Source organism: Entelurus aequoreus, linkage group LG09 (assembly GCF_033978785.1).
Source record: "Entelurus aequoreus isolate RoL-2023_Sb linkage group LG09, RoL_Eaeq_v1.1, whole genome shotgun sequence".
Taxonomy (NCBI): domain Eukaryota; kingdom Metazoa; phylum Chordata; class Actinopteri; order Syngnathiformes; family Syngnathidae; genus Entelurus; species Entelurus aequoreus.
In genome coordinates this window covers 69,819-91,672 of record NC_084739.1, presented here as the reverse complement: position 1 = coordinate 91,672, position 21,854 = coordinate 69,819, and the positions used below count along the sequence as shown (strand labels likewise).

General features: G+C 37.7%; 1 protein-coding gene across 2 annotated transcripts in view; it reads right to left on the bottom strand.

Moving 5' to 3' along the window:
• Nucleotides 1-86: 86 nt before the first annotated feature.
• Nucleotides 87-21,854, bottom strand: part of LOC133657042 (DNA polymerase eta-like) — a 21,902-nt gene continuing 134 nt past the window's right edge. Inside the window, exons 1-10 of one of the 2 annotated variants that reach the window (XM_062057926.1) lie at nt 21,137-21,276; nt 19,735-19,869; nt 19,424-19,659; nt 12,727-12,890; nt 6,118-6,221; nt 5,928-6,047; nt 5,746-5,869; nt 5,598-5,663; nt 3,233-3,405; nt 87-825 (exon numbers count right to left, since the gene is read on the bottom strand). In XM_062057926.1, the coding sequence (XP_061913910.1) occupies nt 171-825; nt 3,233-3,405; nt 5,598-5,663; nt 5,746-5,869; nt 5,928-6,047; nt 6,118-6,221; nt 12,727-12,890; nt 19,424-19,659; nt 19,735-19,820 (1,728 nt within the window). In that variant the 5' untranslated portion in view covers nt 19,821-19,869; nt 21,137-21,276 and the 3' untranslated portion in view covers nt 87-170. Of the gene's footprint in view, nt 826-3,232; nt 3,406-5,597; nt 5,664-5,745; nt 5,870-5,927; nt 6,048-6,117; nt 6,222-12,726; nt 12,891-19,423; nt 19,660-19,734; nt 19,870-21,136; nt 21,277-21,723 lie in introns of those variants that run through there. The other variant, XM_062057925.1, reaches the window with a different exon arrangement.

Sequence of the window (21,854 nt, the reverse complement as noted above, 5' to 3'; positions counted from 1 at the left end):
CTTTATTAACTCATATTATTTCCAGGCTTTCACGGGGCCACATAAAATGATGTAGCTGGCCAGGTTTGGCCCCCGGGCCTTGAGTTTGACACCTGTGCATTACAATAAATCACAGCCAGGAATAAAGTATGTTTTTATTTGATTACGAAAGGCACTTTCACAATAAAAGATCAATTTTTTTGGAAAAAAGAGTCGAGAGTCCCAGCAGTTCCGCCTTGTGAGCGAGGTCTTTTTGAGTGAGGTCCTGAAGGGCCTCTGGTTTTTGTTTTACCCCGAGAGGCCGGTGCCGGAGGTCCTGCTCTGGCCGAGGAGGATGCAGGAGAAGAGAAGGAGTCGTGCAAGTCCAAGGCGAAGTGATAGTCGTGGTGTTCAGGCATGTCCCACGCAGACACGTCCTGACCGCAGCGCTCACACTTCAGCCGGTCTTCCTCTTCAACGTCTTCCTCCTCATCACATGCAGGCTGCGGTGCGATGGCGTCGGCTCGCGTTTCTTGGAGCGCTGTCGGTTCCGGTTTGGACTCCTCCGAACATCTCTCAGCACGTTTCTTGTGGAAGAAGGAGGCGATGTCGGAGCGTGGAGTGGATGGTGGCGGAGTCCAAACGGCCTCTTCGCCCTCGTTTTGTCTCGGCTTCTTTTGGAAGAAAGACCGGATGCCGCTCGGAGGTCTGCGAGTGGCGTGAGTGGGGGGGGCGGGACTGCCGGAGGGCAGGGTGGGAGTGGACGTCACGTCAGCGCTGAAGAAGTCGGCGATGCTGCCCCCTGCTGCTGAAGGGGTGCCACTGAACTTGCTGGCGGAGAGGTGCAGCAGGGTGAGGGGTGGAGTCCTGCAGAAATCGTTCAGTAGAATGTTATACAATTTGGTTAAATGATCAATAATAATGAATAAATTAAAGTGTGAAATACATTATTGGAAATTGCTGAACCTGCTTATTTAATGATTTAATGACATTTTAATTTACTTGACTATGCAGGTCGCCAAAATGAAAGCCAACTAAATTCATTCAAATGAAAAAAATAATTCAATCAAGTCATGAAATATAACCTTAACTATATATATATATACATATATAATATAACTTTTTTTATTTTTATGTACAATTTATGCATGAAAATACCTTTTTATATATACGCAACGCAAGTTGTGAAATACATTTACCGTTGATTTACCACATTGTAAACTATAATATCAAATAATCGTATTAATTTGCAGTGTTTATATTTGTCTGATAATGGCCAATTTATTTATTACATTACTTTTGATTTACCGTGTATTTGAAATGAAGCTTGTCTTGTGCCAAAACGAAAACCAAACAAAATACATTAAAATGAAAAATGGATTACATAAAACCATCAATCAAGTCATGAAATATAACCTTAAAAAATTACCTAGTTTTAAAAAAAAACATTTAATTAACAATTTACGTATATAATTACCTTTTTAAACATTCGCAACATACATTGTGAAATACATTTTCCATTAATTTACTACATTGTAAATTATAATATTAAATAATTGTATTAATTTGCAGTGTTTATATTTGTCTGATTATGGCCAATTTATTTATTGAATTACTTTGTATTTACCGTGTATTTAATATAGTTTATATATATATATATATATACACACTTATATATGTATATATACTGTATATACACACACACACATATATATATATATATATATATATATAGTATATATATATATATATATATAGTATATATATATATATATATATAGTATATATATATATATATATATATATATATATATATATATATATATATATATATATATATATATATATATATATATATATATATATATATATATATATATATATATATATATATACACTTTTTTTAAACTAAAAATTGTAGAATTCTGGCGACTGAGCTGGCAGTTTTTTTTCAGTAAAATCTGAAGTTTTTTTTTTTAATTGTATGTAAAAATAAATAAAATAACATACATATATATATGTTATTTTATTTTATATATGTTTTTGTATGTAAAAAATAAAATAACATTATATATATACATATATATATATGTTATTTTATTTATTTTTTATATATATATATATATATTATTTATTTTTACATACAAAAAAATATATAAAATAAAATAACATATATATATATATATATATGTTATTTTATTTATTTTTAAATACAATTTTTTAAAAAATCTTCAGATTTTACTGCAAAAAAATAACACACATACATATATATATATATATATGTTATTTTGTTTTGTTTAAATATTTTTTACATAGTTTTAAAAAAATATTTTAATCATTCATTATATATATATATATATATATATATATATATATATATATATATATATATATATATATATATAATGAATGATTAAAATATTAATGAATTACCGGTAATTAAAATGTCAACTATCCATTTTCTTCCGCTTATCCGAAGTCGGGTCGCGGGGGCAGCAGCCTAAGCAGAGCCCAGACTTCCCTCTCCCCAGCTACTTCGTCAAGCGCCTCCCGGGGGATCTCGAGGCGTTCCCGAGCCAGCCGGGAGACATACTGTCGTCTTCCCCGTGGTCTCCTACCGGTCGGACGTGCCCTAAACACCTCTCCAGTGAAGGTGTCCAGGGGGCGTCTGAGGACCTCATCTGGCTCCTCTCCGTGTGGAGGAGCTGCAACTTTACTCAGATGACAGATCTTCTCCCCCTGTCTCTGAGGGGGTACCCAAAACCCACCATAGGTGAGGATAGTGACGTAGATATCAACACATTATTTTGTAATGTTTGTTTTGTGCCAAAATTTAAAAAAATATACTGTATGAATTATATTACTTAAATGTAAACTATATTAATACATTATCAAAGTATTAATTAAAATTGTGCAAAATAATCAGAAATATTTCTACTAATTATATTTATTTTCTAGTTTACCGACATTTTTATTTCGTAACCTTTTATTTCATTAATGTTAGGAATTAAATGTTAATTATAATCTAAAATGCTTTGATTTACTTATTTCATGATCGATTTATCTAATAACGTTTTTGTTGAATGGGAATATTGTTGTGACTAAATCAAATAGAAGTCATTCCAATAAATACTATTTCAGGTTATATTCTACATCTTCTAGTAAATCATTCCAATGACCGACATGAAGTCTTTGAAGTATGCAAACCACATCATTCCTAGGATGCCACCCCGACTGTAACCATGTTCATGCATGTCAATATGTGGGTACATACCACGCCGCCTGCTGGTTTCCTGCCGTGTTGAGGCTCCTGATGATGGCGAAGCTGTCAGTGGACAGCTTGGCGGCGTCGTAGCGGACTAAGGCGCAACAACGGGAGAAGCCGCTGGGCCGGGTGTCGCCCAGCTGGCGCACGCCGACTGTTAGCGACTTCGCCACTCGGCCGTTCTGGAAGATTGAGAGCGTGCGGCCATTTTATTTTTTGCGTGCATCAGATTTCATTTGAACTCTTCTCACTATTGGTATTATTCTCCTTTTATTGGCAAGATATTATCCGTGAAAGCACCTGAGGCGGGAGGGGCCGGGGTTATGGGACGGGGGGATCTGAGGTGGGCGGGGCCGGGGTTAAGGGGGGGGTGGAGTATATTTATAGCTAGAATTCACTGAAATTCAAGTATTTCTTATGTATATATATTAGGGATGCAACTAATGATTAATTTGATAATCGATTAATGTGTCGATTATTACTTCGATTAATCGATAAATAATCGGATACAAGAGACAAACTACATTTCTATCCTTTCCGGTATTTTATTGGAAGAAAAAAAAAACAGCATACTGGCACCATAATTATTTTGATTATTGTTTCTCAGCTGTTTGTAAATGTTGCAGTTTATAAATAAAGGTTTATAAAAAAATACAAAAAATAATCATGAAAAAAAAAAAAAAGCCTCTGCGCATGCGCATAGCATAGATCTAACGAATCAATGACTAAATTAATCGGCAACTATTTTTATAATCGATTTAATCGATTAGTTGTTGCAGCCCTAATATATGTATATATATATATATATATATATATATATATATATATATATATATATATATATATATATATATATATATATATATATATATATATATATATATATATAAAAATACTTGAATTTCAGTGTTCATTTATTTACACATATACACACATAAAAGTCTGGGGCCGTACTTATCAAGCTTCTTAGAGTGCCATTTTACACTTAAGTCCTGACAATTTGCGAAATTTAGTCCTACTCTCAAACTTAAGAATAAAAGCTTTTTATCAACGTTCTTAAGTCTAAGAATCACTCCTACTCTCCACGATATTTAAGAGACCTTCAGAGGTGTCTTAAGTGGTTAGGAGTTGCCAGCAGGGGATGGCACTGAGGCGAGAGAGACGTGCGCGAATGTTCAGGGAACGGAACAATGTTTTTTTTTTTTTGATGACGAGCAGCTGATCAAACGGTATCGTTTAGACAGAGCGGATATTATTTTTGTCACAGATTTAATACTTTTCGATTCCTTGTTGATTTCTGCATGTGGCTGCAGTGGGCTAGTATATATAGAGCCACCCACACCAGTTTCAAATGAGTTGCCTAATTAATGAATTGGAAAGAAAATGTTATGACAGTAGCGTATGTGTGTGGCCGTGAGGTGAGTGACGTCAGTGAGTGTGTGGGCGATAGAAGAGAGGGAGCAGTAGCGTGAGTGCCGGCGGGGACTAGTTTGTTTTGTATTATTTTGTAGTTTATTGTCAAAATATACACTCCCATTGTCCACTTAAATATTTCCAAGATATTTCTTTATTCTTATACAACGGATTCCCTTCCGTGATTGGTCCTTTCTATGGACACAGAAATGACATCACCTAAAATTGCGTTTACGGCACATAGTAATGTCGTAATTCAGCTCTGAGTGTGACACTTAAGATTCAGTCCTACACTTCGCTGAAAGTGTGAGTAAGACGCTTGATAACTAACTTTTAAGTGCAGCTTTCAGCGAAGAATTTATTTACTCTTAAGTCAACTCTTAGCAGACTTCTTAGGAGTAATTCTAAGAAGCTTGATAAGTACGGCCCCTGATCTACAAAATGTGCAGGCAGCGTACCACTTCCCCTTCCAGCTGTCCTGGATGAACTGAAATTATTTTTTCCAATCGTCTTGGAACTTGCGAGCGTACTTCTTCTTCTTACTCGTCGTCGCCGTGTCTCTTCTTCGTTCTTCTGCTTCGTCTCTGTTGTATTTTTGGACATTACTACTTGCTGTAGTTTTGTAGCAATGCATGATGGGAATCCGGATGTTGTGTGTCAGTGTATTAACGTGCCGGCTGGAATAAACACACGCTGGGAAATAGCTCCGTGCCTGCCTACTTTATGGGTTATAGATAAACCTATGGATAACGGAGACATATATAATAGTCTCCTTTTCAGGTGAGAGAGGACGCTAAACCCCAATATTGTTGTCCGGGTGGAAATTCGGGAGAATGGTTGCCCCGGGAGATTTTCGGGAGGGGCACTGGAATTCGGGAGTCTCCCGGGAAAATCGGGAGGGTTGGCAAGTATGTTCATTAGGAAACTACACCGTACAAACCTAAATCCTACTTTTCCTCACCACTTCTCTGTCCTTGGTCAGCCTCTCCTCCAACTCCAGAGCCAGCTGATGAAGCCAGTGCTGCACCTTTGCAGACAGACTTTCTTTTACATTTGACTAAACATCAGCAACAGCGATAATTGGCATATTGTCTAATTAGTGGGAGTACCTGCTCTTTTGTAACGAGCGACGTCTTCCCAGGGAAGTTTTTACTGCAGCCGATGGACTTGGGCAGCTGCCTCGGTTTCACGGCTTCGAACTCCACCCCGCGGCACAGGTCGTACAGCCACTGCCTGGGGAGAGCAGATTGTTGCCGTGTCGCGTCGGGTTTGGGGTCGGGGCGGGTCCTACCCTGTTTTCTCGCCAAAGTGCTTCCCCAGTTGGGCTTGAGAGAAGCGAGTCAGCTCCCCCATGTTCTCCACTTGCAGGTGTGCCGTGATGGACGCCCCCAGTTTGCCTCCCAGGTTACGTCTTGCGTAAATAAAAAGCAGAGGGGTGAATATTAAGGATTTAGGGGTCAAGGAAGAAGACGGATACTCACATCTTGCTAATGGGCAGAGTGTTGAAAAGTTCCGTCACAGAATCCAGCGGCAATATCGTCTGTCGGTTAGGTTTGTTCAAACCACACGCCAGTTTAGCCAGCACCTGCAAGGGGGAAACCATAACAACACTAAATCAGGCAATTCCTGAAGGAATTGCGTGTGGATGCTCCAATGCTGAAGTCGAACTGAAATCCTGGGGGGAAAAAAATTCATCGTTGAAGTAGGTGCACACAATTCCCAAAGAGACTGAATATTTTGAAGTTGGAACGGTTTGAATCAGATGAAACATGTGGGAGTTGTGGAACTTTAAAGAATGTCTCATTAAATTCAATGGGAAAAGCGGGAAATTTTTGGAAAATGGTAAAAAACTTGAATGGTCTGAATGATTTGAAATGGTTGGTGTTGGAATTTTTCAAATCGAACGAGAAATGTTGAAGTAGTAACATGTTGAATTGACTACGGAATTCCTGGAATTTCGGGGAAAACCGGGAATTTTTCCAGTTCAAAAAACAATTTCGTTTTTTTGTCCTGATTAAGAGGAATGTTTTGACGGTGAAACGGTTGAAATGCGTTGAAAAATGTGGAAGGAGTAGTCGCCAGAAAAAAGAGTGGAAATAGGGCTTTGGAAAACCAGGGATTCTGGTAAATCCTGGAATTTTTTTTAAAAATGTTGAAGTAAAGCACACAATTCCCAAACAGGCTGAATATTTTGAAGTTGGAAAAGTTTGAATCAGATGAAAAATGTGGGAGTTGTGGAGCTTGGAAGAATGTCCCATTGGATTTCCCAAAATTTGGGAATTTCGGGAAAAGCAGGAAATTTTTTGAAAATGGTAAAAAACTTGAATGGTCTGAATGATTTGAAATGGTTGGTGTTGGAATTTTTCAAATCGGTCGAGAAATGTTGAAGTAGTAACATGTTGAATTGACTACGGAATTCCTGGAATTTCGGGGAAAACCGGGAATTTTTCCAGTTCAAAAAACAATTTCGTTTTTTTGTCCTGATTAAGAGGAATGTTTTGACGGTGGAACGGTTGAAATGCGTTGAAAAATGTGGAAGGAGTAGTCGCCAGAAAAAAGAGTGGAAATAGGGCTTTGGAAAACCAGGGATTCTGGTAAATCCTGGAATTTTTTTTAGAATTGTTGAAGTAGAGCACACAATTCCCAAACAGGCTGAATATTTTGAAGTTGGAACAGTTTGAATCAGATGAAAAATGTGGGAGTTGTGGAGCTTGGAAGAATGTCCCATTGAATTTCCAAAAATTTGGGAATTTCGGGAAAAGCGGGACATTTTTTGAAAATGGTGAAAATGGTATGAGTTGAAATGGTTGGTGTTGGAATTTTTCAAATCGGTCGAGAAATGTTAAAGTAGTAAGATGTTGAATTGACTAAGGAATTCCTGAAACTTCAGGGAAAACCGGGAATTTTTCCAGTTCAAAAAGCATCTTTTGTTTTTTTGTCCTGATTAAGAGGAATGTTTTGACGGTGGAACGGTTGAAATGCGTTGAAAAATGTGGAAGGAGTAGTCGGCAGAAAAAAGGGTGGAAAAAGGGCTTTGGAATACCAGAAATTCTAGAAAATACTGGAATTTTTTTAGAATTGTTGAAGTAGAGCACACAATTCCCAAACAGGCTGAATATTTTGAAGTTAGAACAGTTTGAGTCAGATGAAAAATGTGGGAGTTGTGGAACTTTGAAGAATGTCCCATTGAATTTCCAAAAATTTGGGAATTTCGGGAAAAGCAGGAAATTTTTTGAAAATGGTAAAAAACTTGAATGGTCTGAATGATTTGAAATGGTTGGTGTTGGAATTTTTCAAATCGGTCGAGAAATGTTGAAGTAGTAACATGTTGAATTGACTACGGAATTCCTGGAATTTCGGGGAAAACCGGGAATTTTTCCAGTTCAAAAAACAATTTCGTTTTTTTGTCCTGATTAAGAGGAATGTTTTGACGGTGGAACGGTTGAAATGCGTTGAAAAATGTGGAAGGAGTAGTCGCCAGAAAAAAGAGTGGAAATAGGGCTTTGGAAAACCAGGGATTCTGGTAAATCCTGGAATTTTTTTTAGAATTGTTGAAGTAGAGCACACAATTCCCAAACAGGCTGAATATTTTGAAGTTGGAACAGTTTGAATCAGATGAAACATGTGGAAGTTGTGGAACTTTGAAGAATGTCCCATTGAATTTCCCAAAATTTGGGAATTTCGGGAAAAGCGGGAAATTTTTTGAAAATGGTCAAAAAAACTTGAATGGTCTGAATGATTTGAAATGGTTGGTGTTGGAATTTTTCAAATCAGTCGAGAAATGTTGAAGTAGTAACATGTTGAATTGACTACGGAATTCCTGGAATTTTGGGGAAACCGGGAATTTTTCCAGTTCAATAAACATGTTTTGTTTTTTTGTCCTGATTTAAGAGGAATGTTTTGACGGTGAAACGGTTGAAATGCGTTGAAAAATGTGGAAGGAGTAGTCGCCAGAAAAAAGGGTGGAAATAGGGCTTAGGAAAACCAGGGATTCTGGAAAATCCTGGAATTTTTTTTTGAATCGTTGAAGTAGGTGCACACAATTCTCAAACAGGCTGAATATTTTGAAGTTGGAACGGTTTGAATCAGATGAAACATGTGGGAGTTGTGGAACTTGGAAGAATGTCCCATTGAATTTCCCAAAATTTGGGAATTTCGAGAAAAGCGGGACATTTTTTGAAAATGGTGAAAAAAACTTGAATGGTCTGAATGAGTTGAAATGTGGAGTTATGTACTTAACAAAAAAAAGTTAAATATATATATACAGTATATATATATATATTCTCGTTTCTTCAAAATAGCCACCCTTTGCTCTGATTACTTGTTCGCACACTCCTGGCATTCTCTCCATGAGCTTCAAGAGGTAGTCACCTTCACAGGTGTGCTTGAAGTGCATCCAGAGAATGCCAAGAGTGTGCAAAGCAGTAATCAGAGCAAAAGGGGGCTATTTTGAAGAAACTAGAATATAAAACATGTTTTCCGTTATTTCACCTTTTTTTTGTGAAGTACATAACTCCACATTCATAGTTGTGATGCCTTCAGTGACAATCTACAATGTAAATAGTCATGAAAATAAAGAATTGAATGAGAGGATGTGTCCAAACTTTTGGCCTGTACTGTATATTATGTTTACTTTCAACACTTAGGTCCCGAGATTAACTTCAGATCCATCCGACGATTATACGTTATTTTTTTGAGCAAGGGCAGTTTTACAGTAAAAAAACTTCCTGCATGGCAGCTTTGTGTTATTAGTACCAATATTGCAACATTTTCTTGATACATTACACCTGTGCGCCCTTTTATTCCACTTTGTTATGCTTTTTTTTGTAATAGTATTTTCAAAATGTGCTGCAGGCCGCAGGGCTAAAATACCCCTTAGTGCAGGGGTCACGAACGCGGTGCCCGCGGGCACCAGGTCGCCCGTAAGGACCAGATGAGTCGCCCGCGGGCCTGTTGTAAAAAAAAAAAAAAAATTATTATTTTTTTTTTTTTAAATTAAATCTACATAGAAAAAACACAAGATACACTTTCAATCAGTGCATCAACCCAAACAACCTCCCCCATGCACACTCATCCACACCCACTCACACAAAAGGGGTTATTTCTTTCTGCTACCAATATTCTGGTTCCCACAACATAGACAACACATCTGCAAGGGACACAGTCCCTGAAGCACACATGATTGTATAGGCTGCTGGTCCACTAACATTTTCATTAATTACTATTTTTTATGTAATTATTTTTATATTATTTTACTTTCTTTTTTATCCAAGAAAATGTTTTTTATTTATTTATCTTATTTTATTTTATTTTTTAAAAAAGGGCCTTATCTTCAACAGACCAGGTTGTCAATGAAATTAGATTTGTTTAAAGGGTTTTTAAAACCAGGCCCAGTCCAGATAATGTCCAAGTCGGACTCAGCAACACACACCTTCATTCATGTACACAGAAAAAAATTAGGGAACACAACAGATTGCATATAATTTATAAACAAAATTACATTTTCAAAATAAGCATTTATGTACAGTCCAGATTATGTCCAGGTCACTCAAATTAGGGAACACAACAACAGATATCATATAATCTATAAACATAATTATACTTTCAAAATAAGCCTTTGAGGACTTCTCATCTTTTTTTTAATGTTTTTTGGCATCATTATCCTTTTCAACCATGTAACTTTCTAAAGTTAGAAAATACTGAATAAATGTTTTAAAGAAAGTAATACTAAGTGAATATCTGTTTTTGGCCTTAAAAATAAACATTTTACAGAGTACTATAATTAAATTGACTAAATCATGATTGTCAATGAACTCTCCTAAAATAACAGAAACCACATTAAGCTTCATAAACAAACCAATCCTTAAACACATTTTTTCAACTTCCACCCAAAACAAAGACACAATATGACAATACCAAAACAAATGCAGGGTGGATTCAGGCTCCTGACAACAAAATCGGCAATCATCTGACTCTGTCATATTCCATAATTTTAACATTTTCCCTGTGGGTAAGAAGTTATAAATAATTTTAATTTGAAAATAACGATTTTGCACATCGATAGTGGTTTTATAGATTAGTTTGAATATGGCATCCCATGGCAACGGGCAGTCAAAAAAGTCCTCCCATTTTCCATTTGTGTTGTATGAGGCAGCCTTCAAAGATTTCTTTATTAAATAAAAATTATATATTTTTCTATTTATTTTAGTTCCTTTTTGCCAACTAGAATTTCTTATTAGAGGTTTACAAACTAATAATTTAGTAGTTCCATAATTAATTATTTGTTTCCATCTTTTCCCAATTACTCCAGTTAGTTGATAAAATGAAAAGCTTGAGCAAGCATCACCATACATAGCTCTAAATTCATCATACTTCATAATTTTACCATTCTCATTGATAATATCATTGACAAAAATGATTCCTCTTTCAAACATATTTTTCCAAAAGAAAGGCTTTCCATCTATTACAATATTAGAGTTCATCCATATTAACTGCTGCAAAATATCGTCTCTTTTTTCTGGCACATAAAATTGAAAACACCACTATGAGTGGATTGTTTCCTTTATGAACCCTGCCATGTTTCCCAGCAGACTCTCTGGGAGGGGATCACTTGTAAAAAAGGATACAATTTATTTTGATACAGTACATGTTTTTTGTCCAACAGGACATTTGTGTACCACTCAATGTTTAAATACATCTTTGGAACAATTGATGCTTTTAAAGACAGACACATAGCTTCAAGGTTGAGAAGTTTCAGGCCCCCATATTCATACTCTTTGTACAAAACCTTTCTTTTAATCTTTTCTGGTTTGCCGTTCCAGACAAAATCGAAGACCCTCCGCTCATAAATCTTAAAAAAGTTTTGTGATGGAGCTGGTAATGACAAAAACAAATAAATAAATTGAGGAATAATTAACGAGTTGGCAATAGACATTTTACCATACAAGGTTAGGGATTTCCCTTTCCATAATTGCATAATTTTGTCCAGCTTTCTTAGTCGATTATCATAATTTACTGAGCCTAGATCTTCCAGATTTTCTGGGACAACAACACCAAGTATGTTAACTGGTCCATCTGTCCACAAAACAGGCACTTTGCATTCCATTCGAAAGGACGTTCCCTTTAGATTTCCGATCCTTAACATTTTACATTTATCATAATTAAGCTTAAGGCCAGATTGCTGTGAAAATATGTCCAAAAGATTAAGAAGGTTCCGCAAACAATGAGGAAAAATCTTATCTTTGTGAATCAGCCTTTTCTGACATGAACTTCATCAAGAACAAACACAGAACACGCCTCACTGATGCACATCTGCAAGACTCACTCAGAGTTGCAGTGTCAAGTTACACACCAGAGTACAACACACTAGTTAACAGCATGCAATGCCAGGCTTCCTACTAACTGACAAAGAAACAGATAACAGATTTGGTGTCCAGTTCAAAGTGTGACATGATTTAAAAATTTGAGAGTTTACTTTTGTATTTTACATGAGTTATTATTTGTACAAACATGGTGCAAAGTAATTCATGATTTGTTAAAAAATGTTAGTGGCTAGCTAGTTAAAATGGGATATTGTGATTTCACAAGACTGTCTTAAAAGTGATCATTTGAAAATGTTCAATTTGAAAAATGTGCACTTAAAGAAAATATAAAAATAAAGTGTTGCATATTGATATTTATCTGTTTCTATATATATTTATTGTGAGAAATCATTAAGATGATCAGTGTTTCCACAAAGATAAATATCATTAATTATTAATAATAACAGAGTTAAAGGTAATTTGAGCAAATTGGCTACTTCTGGCAATTTATTTAAGTGTGTATCAAACTGGTAGCCCTTCGCATTAATCTGTACCCAAGAAGTAGCCCTTGGTTTGAAAAAGGTTGGTGACCCCTGCCTTAGTGGTTAGCACTATCTTTGGCAGGCCTAAAATGTAATGTGAAACTAAAACAACACAGACAACATACCTACTATGAATGAGATGGTTACTATATTTTTGTTGTACTATAATTATTAGTAAAATAGGACGATAAAATGTGCACAGACACATATAAATAATTTTTCCCTAACCAGTAACCAATTTTCTTACTTTGTTGTGCGAGATGCCAGCTGAACAGCTGAAGCTTGTGTGTTGCTCCACAGCCGCCCTCATTTCCTCCACAATGAGGGCCCCCGTGGTGAGCTGGAGCTCTGCGCAGTTGTTGGTAGGTATGGATGCTAACCACTGCTGGACACCTGAGGACCTCTGCTTCTCTACAGAGGAAACATGTATTAACTGTATGCATTTATTCTTACACCTACACGCAGTGATGGGCAAGCTTCTTGGGAAATGTACTGAGCTAAGTTGCAAGTTAGTCTCGATTTAATGTAGCTAAGCTGATTGATTGATTGATTGAAACTTGTATTAGTAGATTGCACAGTACAGTACATATTCCGTACAAATGACCACTAAATGGTAACACCCCAATAAGTTTTTCAACTTGTTTAAGGCGGGGTCCACGTTAATCAATTTATGGTACAAATTAGGGCTGCAACAACTACCGTAATTTCCGGACTATAAGCCGCTACTTTTCCCCCTCGTTCTGGTCCCTGCGGCTTATACAAGGGTGCGGCTTATATACGGCCTGTTCTTCTCCGACACCGACGAAGAGGATTTGGGTGGTTTTAGTACGCAGGAGGAAGACGATGACACAATGATTAAAGACTGACTTTTCATATACCGGTAGGCTGGTTATTTTGATAACGTACAGGCGAGCACTTTGTATTACTTTGCAGCGTTGTATTATTTGTACTCTGCACGAATGCTGTTCGCCATGTCAAAGATGTGAAAGTTTGATTGAATGATTGAAAGATTTATAGTTAATAAATGGGACGCTTTGCGTTCCCAAACAGTCATCTCTGTCCCGACAATCCCCTCCGTGGTAGCAGGAACCCCTATATACTACGCTAGTTACACATCAAAACCCTGCGGCTTATAGTCGGGTGCGGCTTATATATGGAGCAATTTGTATTTTCCCCTAAATTTAGCTGGTGCGGCTTATAGTCAGGTGCGGCTTATAGTTCCGGAAATTACGGTAATCGATTAAATCGATTAAAATCGATTAAATCGATTAAAATCGATTATTAAAATAGTTGCCGATTAATTTAGTCATCGATTCGTTGGATCTATGCTATGCGCATGCGCAGAGTTTTTTTGTTTTTTTTATAATTTTTATTTTTATTTTTTTTAATAAACCTTTATTTATAAACTGAAACATGTACAAACAGCTGAGAAACAATAATCAAAATAAGTATGGTGCCAGTATGTTGTTTTTTTCCAATAAAATACTGGATAGGATAGAAATGTAGTTTGTCTCTTTTATCCGATTATTAATCGATTAATCGAAGTAATAATCGACAGATTAATCGATTATCAAATTAATCGTTAGTTGCAGCCCTAGTACAAATACATAATATCAGCATAATACAGTCAGCTACAGGGGAAGCTATCCCCGGAGAAGCTACACGACAAAAGTATCTTGCTACATCAAAGCTACATTTAACAGCATTTCTATCTATGGTCCCACATGTATAATATCAAATGAGAGTGTACAAATATTACTATTAACTATCTGTCATTTAGCTGGGGACACCCTACAACTACCTCTAGGGGTCCCCGCATCCCACTGTATGTATTTATTTAGTTTGCCTTTTCTTTGGCCCACCCCTATAATGTTATTCATTGTCTCTACCTACAATACAAAAACAGCATATATCTAGATATTGTAGGGGTGTAACGGTACACAAAAATCTCGGTTCGGTACGTACCTCGGTTTAGAGGTCACGGTTCGGTTCATTTTCGGTACAGTAAGAAAACAACAAAATATATATTTTTGGGTTATTTATTTACCAAATTTGCAAAATCTTCCACCAAAAATATTTTTCTGAGTGGAATATTTGATGTGAAGTAATGGGAACCTTGGATAGGTCAATAATTCATAATAACATTGATTTTGATTCAATATTATGTAGAGATGTCGATAAATGCTTTAAAATGTAATATCGGAAATTATCGGTATCGTTTTTTTAATTATCGGTATCGTTTTTTAAATTTTTTTATTAAATCAACATAAAAAACACAAGATACACTTACAATTAGTGCACCAACCCCAAAAAACCTCCCTCCCCCATTTACACTCATTCACACAAAAGGGTTGTGTCTTTCTGTTATTAATATTCTGGTTCCTACATTATATATCAATATATATCAATACAGTCTGCAAGGAATACAGTCCGTAAGCACACATGATTGTGCGTGCTGCTGGTCCACTAATAGTACTAACCTTTAACAGTTAATTTGACTCATTTTCATTAATTACTAGTTTCTATGTAACTGTTTTTATATTGTTTTACTTTCTTTTTTTATTCCAAGAAAATGTTTTTAATTTATTTATCTTATTTTATGAATTTTTTTAAAAAGGACCTTATGCTCACCATACCTGGTTGTCCAAATTAGGCATAATAATGTGTTAATTCCACGACTGTATATATCGGTATCGGTTGATATCGGTAATTAAGAATTGGACAATATTGGAATATCAAATATCGGCAAAAAAGCCATTATCGGACATTCCTAATATTAGGTTTTGAGCAATGACAGTTTGAAAGAAAAAAAAACAGCTTTGTAGTCAACATTGCAACTTTTTCTAAATTACATTTAACCTTTAAGCTTTTTTATTTCACTTTTGTTATGTTTTTGTTTATTTTAATAGTATTTTTAGAATGTGCCGTGGGCCTTTAAAACATTAGCTGTGGGCCGCAAATGGCCTCCGGGGCACACTTTTGACACCCCTGCTCTAGATAATAAAAAATTAAATGTGATAAATCTATGGATAAAAAGCAGAGCCTGGCGACGCATGTGCATTTATCATAACTCTCTCTCTCTGTCTCCGCCCCTCCCTCACCAATGCTGCTGTGCGCACAATTTGTTTTGTTTTTAACCCCTTCTTAACCCTGAACGTACATCGAAAATACACGCAACCCTAACTCAAAATGCCGGACATTTGAGGCATTTAAGAAACTCCGCCCGGACAGCTCCGCAAAAGAGGACATGTCCGGTGAAAAGAGGACGTATGGTCAGTCTATCCTAGCCCGTTAGCTGCTAGCATGCCGTGTGTTGTGCCTCGGTCTGCATTGTTTACACAACGTGCGTTACGCTACTTAATATGTCCGTGTGGAAACTCGTTCGGTACACCTCCGAACCAAACCGGAACCCCCGTACCGAAACGGTTCAATACAAATACACGTACCGTTACACCCTTAACAAATATTACTATTAACTATCTGTCATTTAGCTGGGGACACCCTACAACTACCTTTAGGGGTCCCCGCACCCCACTGTATGTATTTATTTAGTTTGCCTTTTCTTTGGCCCACCCCTATAATGTTTTTCATTGTCTCTACCTAGTGTTTCCCACACATTCATTTATTTGTGGCGGCCCGCCAAGAAAGAATTACGTCCGCCACAAATTAAAAAAATTAAAAAAAATGTTTAAATTTTTTTTTTGTCCTGTCCAGCTCCTCAGGCAAATCATATAGTTGATGTAGATGCCCATATAGGCTGTTCAGATTTACTTTACAAAAGAGAAGTGTAGGATACTTCTCTTGTTGCCTTATTTTTATTTGACCACTACTGTTTTCTGTTTATTTGTTACTGACTGTGGCAGGACACCTCTGCCTCTGTTTCACTTTATGTTGCTGGTAAATAATATGGTTGTAGTAGTAGGCTAAAGTTAAATTATTTAGTATGCACTAATTAAAGGGGCAGAGCTTTAAGAGACATTTTAGCTTTTATATTTTATAAGATATATTTTTTGTGAGAACCACAATTAATAAATATATTTCAGTGAATAACTTATTGTTCAAATCTGTATATAAATATGTACATAAAGTGTTGTAATTATATTGTAGAATGGATGAATGGATGGACGTTTAAAACAAAACTGTTATTATTAATTAGTAAGTATACATTTTTTTAGCCTTTTTAGAGAAAATCATATCATTGTAGTACATTATGCAAATTACTCGATTATGTCATGTTGACCACGCCCATAGCCACGCCCCCACAGGTATCTTGGCAGTTTATGGGAAACACTGACCTACAATACAAAAACAGCATCTATCTATATATTGATTAAAAAAACAATGACTTGTGTGTTGTTTGGGAACAGTTGGTAATGGTTATGTGCCAGTAAAACCTTTCATGAAGTCAACTCACTTTAATGTGTGTTCCTACATTTGTGTTGGACGTCTTAGAAGAAGAGACCAGTTATGATTGAACTAAAAACTAAGGTTTTGGGTATGGTTTTCTCTAAACGCATACATTTGTCTAAAATATGGCTAAGGACACTCATTATTGTGGGTTTCCTGCACGTCATTTCCATCACTAAAGGAAAACTCTAATCTGGTTGAGAGAATTCCTCTGCCATTTTCAAGGTTTTTTTTGAGTGGTCAGCTTGAAGCGTCCCTCTGTCTCCGACTCCCTCGTCGTCATGTGACATGAGTGTGTGTCTATTAAATGGTAAATGGGTTATACTTGCATAGCGCTTTTCTACCTTCAAGGTACTCAAAGCGCTTTGACGCTATTTCCACATTCACCCACACACACACACTGATGGCGGGAGCTGCCATGCAAGGCCCTAACCACGACCCATCAGGAGCAAGGGTGAAGTGTCTTGCCCAAGGACACAACAGACGTGACGAGGTTGGTAGAAGGTGGGGATTGAACCAGGAACCCTGAGGTTACATGGCACGGCCACTCTCCCAACTGCGCCACGCCGTCCTCTGTTATGATTTTGCTTCCTGGTTTTGATAACCCGCCTTATCTTGCCTCTGATTGGCCAGTCTGTAAAATTAGCAAAAACACCAACCAATCATCATGGATTTCCTCCATATGTATGAATGTTCATTATATTTCTTTTTGGCCTGGATTTATAGTCTATTTTCCTCTCTTTGTAGCTTTGATGTAAGCTACCTCGGTACATGGGTCTAAAAATAGCTGAGCTACAGGAAAAGCTACTTGTTCAAAAAGTAGAAAATGTAGTGAAGCTACATAGCTTAGCTACTTGTAGCTTGTAGGGTTGTACGGTATACCGGTACTGGTATAGTATCGCGGTTCTAATGAATAAAAACTATACTCTGTTTGAAAAGTACCAGTTCCCGGGCATGACGGTGCGTCGTCACGTCATGACATTGCTGGTTTTGCGAGCATAGGAGCATGTTCGGCAGCGCACAATCACGCATTTTGGCCTAAAAACTGAAGGTAAAGGTGAAGCTATAACACTGAAACTCACTCAGCGGTGCTTTAAGATATGGCTAGCGAGCTAGCGGCGAACATCCATCTGCAGTCTGCAGTGTTTTAGCTACTTCTGAATCACTAATCCTCGTCTCCATGGCGACAAATAAAGTCAGTTTGTTACAAGTACCATTACCATTATCACTGCAGGACGAGGAATAGCTAAACATGCTTCACTACACACCGTAGCTCACCGGCATCACAATGTAAACAAACGCCATGGGTGGATCTACACCTAACGTCCACTGCAATGATACCAAGTAAAATAGCGCATCTCGTTGATACTACTATGATTACATCGATATTTTTTATTGCCACAAAATCCGTTTTCCTTTTTTTTAAATGTATATTATGTTTATAAACTCAGGAAATACGTCCCTGGACACATGAGGACTTTGAATATGACCAATGTATGATCCTGTACTTGGTATCGGATCGATACCTAAAATTGTGGTATCATCCAAAACTAATGTAAAGTATCCAAACAACAGAAGAATAAGTGATTATTACATTTTAACAGAAGTGTGGATAGAACATGTTAATATCAGACAATCCCACTGGGGTGAGTTTTTCCTTGCCCGTATGTTTGGCTCTGTACCGAGGATGTCGTTGTGGCTTGTACAGCCCTTTGAGACACTTGTGATTTAGGGCTATATAAATAAACATTGATTGATTGACAATAAGCAGATATTAACAGTAAATGAACAAGTGGATTAATAATCATTTTTTTACAGCTTGTCCCTCATAACGTTGACAAAATAATAGGTAGATAAATGACACAGTATGTTACTGCATACGTCAGCAGTAGGGCTGCAACAACTAATCGATTAAATAGATTAAAATCGATTATAAAAATAGTTGGCGATGAATTTAGTCATAGATTCGTTGGATCTATGCTATGCGCATGAGCAGAGGCAATTTTTATTTTATTTTTATTTCCTTAAATATTTTTATTTTTTATAAACTGCAACATGTACAAACAGCTGAGAAACAATAATCAAAATAAGTATGGTGACAGTATGCTGTTTTTTTTTCAATAAAATACTGGAAAGGATAGAAATGTCGTTTGTCTGTTTTATCCGATTATTAATCGAAGTAATAATCGACAAATTAATCGATTATCAAATTAATCGTTAGTTGCAGCCCTAGTCAGCAGACTAATTAGGAGCCTTTGTTTGTTTACTTACTACTAAAAGACAAGTTGTCTTGTATGTTCACTATTTTATTCAAGGACAAAATTGTTCTTTGATTGCAATAAGAAACATATGTTTAATGTTTGTTGAAATAAAGCCATTAATGCCATTTTTGTGGTCCCCCTTTATTTAAAAAAGTACCGAAAAGTATCGAAATACATTTTGGTACCGGTACTAAAATATTGGTATCGGGACAACCCTAGTAGCTTGTTACTGCCCATCACTGCTTGCATTTGACTAGTTTGGCAGGATGTGCTTACCTTTATCTGTAACGGCATCCTCATCAGCTGCTTCCTGTCCTTCAGGTAAACTGTGCGGGTAACCCTGGACATAGGTGGTCCTCAGCAGATGAGCCTCCATATGCTTGTCCGCCCCGTCTTTAAGCCGCTGCTGGACCGCCGCCGTCAAGTCCATGTACGCCTCGTCAATACTGGCCCGCTCAATCACGGCAAAGCGAGACATGACCTCGATCACCTCCACGCTGGCCTCCCTGTAACTGGACACAACGGCTTGATTTTAGATCCTCGGCATCGCGCGTCGCCGTGGGAACGGTGGGATCGGCGTCGCTCACTGGGTCAGGTCAGCCTTGCCGTGAGATTCGGGCACCCGGGCAACTTGGAGGTCCGGGCACAGCTTCTTGGCGTCGTCCACCCACATGTTTCTGGTGACACCGTGGGCCCTGGCCTCGTAGCTCACGGCTATGATGCTGGCAGAAGACACGGCCTTGAGTCATTTTGTACAAAACCCCAAAATCAGTGAAGTTGGCAATTGTGTAATTTGTAAATTAAAATAGAATACAATGATTTGCAAATCCTTTTCAACTTATATTCAATTGAATAGACTGCAAAGACAAGATATTTAATGTCTGAACTGAAAAACTAAATTTTGGGGGGAAATAATCATTAACTTAGAATTTAATGGCAGCAACACATTGCAAAAAAGTTTTACCACTGTGTTACATGGCCTTTCCTTTTAACAACACTCAGTAAATGTTTGGGAACTGAGGAGACACATTTTTGAAGCTTTTCAGGTGGAATTCTTTCCCATTCTTGCTTGATGTACAGCTTAAGTTGTTCAACAGTCCGGGGGTCTCCGTTGTGGTATTTTAGGCTTCATAATGCGCCACACAGGTCTGGCCAGTCTAGTACCCGCACTCTTTTACTACGAAGCCACGCTGTTGTAACACACTGCTTGGCATTGTCTTGCTGAAATAAGCAGGGGCGTCCATGATAACATTGCTTGGATGGCAACAACTGTTGCTCAAAAACCTGTATGTACCTTTCAGCATTAATGGCGCCTTCACAGATGTGTAAGTTACCCATGCCTTGGCCACTAATACACCCCCATACCATCACACATGCTGGCTTTTGAACTTTACGCCTATAACAGTCCGGAGGGTTCTTTTCCTCTTTGGTCCAAAGGACGCGACGTTTCCAAAAAACAATTTGAAATGTGGACTCGTCAGACCACAGAACACTTTTCCACTTTGCATCAGTCCATCTTAGATGAGCTCAGGCCTAGCGAAGCCGGCGGCGTTTCTGGGTGTTGTTGATAAATGGCTTTCACTTTGCATAGGAGAGTTTTAACTTGCACTTACAGATGTAGCGACCAACTGTAGTTACCGACAGGTGCAAGGGCACACTACTGAAGATGTGTCGCTTGTCCAATTGTCCTGGAATTGAACCCTGACCAAGTCTCATATCCCATACAACTCACAAGAACACCCCACCCCCCAAACCCCCACGTTGTCTGTCTACCACTCTCAACAACAAGGACATCTCGAGTGAGTACTCTCCACATTTGGCACAAAGGACTGTTCAACATCTCGTCCTGTGTTTTTTGATTCTTTCTGAAGTGTTCCTGAGCCCATGTGGTGATATCCTTTACACACTAATGTTGGTTTTTGATGCAGTACCGCCTGAGGAATCGAAGATCACGGGCATTCAGTGTTGGTTTTCAGCCTTGCTGCTTACGTGCAGTGATTTCTCCAGATTCTCTGAACCTTTTGATGATATTACGGACCGTAGATGGTGAAATCCCTAAATTCCTTGCAATAGCTGGTTGAGGAATGTTGTTTTTAACAATTTGCTCAGGCATTTGTTGACCCTCGCCCCATCCTTGTTTGTGAACGACTGAGCATTTCACGGTAGCTGCTTTCATACCCAATCGCGGCACCCACCTGTTCCCAATTAGCCTGTTCACCCGTGGGATGTTCCAAATAAAGGTTTGATGAGCATTCTTCAACTTTCTCAGTCTTTTTTGCCACTTGTGCCAGCTTCTTTGAAACGTGTTGCAGGCATCAAATTCCAAATGAGCTAATATTTGCAAAAAATGAAGTTTTCCAGTTCGAACGTTAAGTATCTTGTATTTGCAGTCTATTCAATTGAATGCAGGTTGAAAATAACAAGTACAGCGTGGTGTATGCTACGAGGGAGGCGGGTTTTAACTTTGAGTGACAGCAGTGCTGTCAAATGGGGAAGTAGGAAAGGTTTACTTTGATAAAAGCCATCATTTTTAGTCAACTTCTCTGGGTGACAACACTCCCGGCTCACAAACTCACCCTCCTCCTTTCCAGGTCTTATACTGAGCCACCACACAAGGTGTATTCTTCAGGGCAGCGTTCAGTCTCTGCTCCACTTGCACGTAGAAGCAGTCCATGTCCACTAACGCCACAACCCTCTCTTTTCCGTA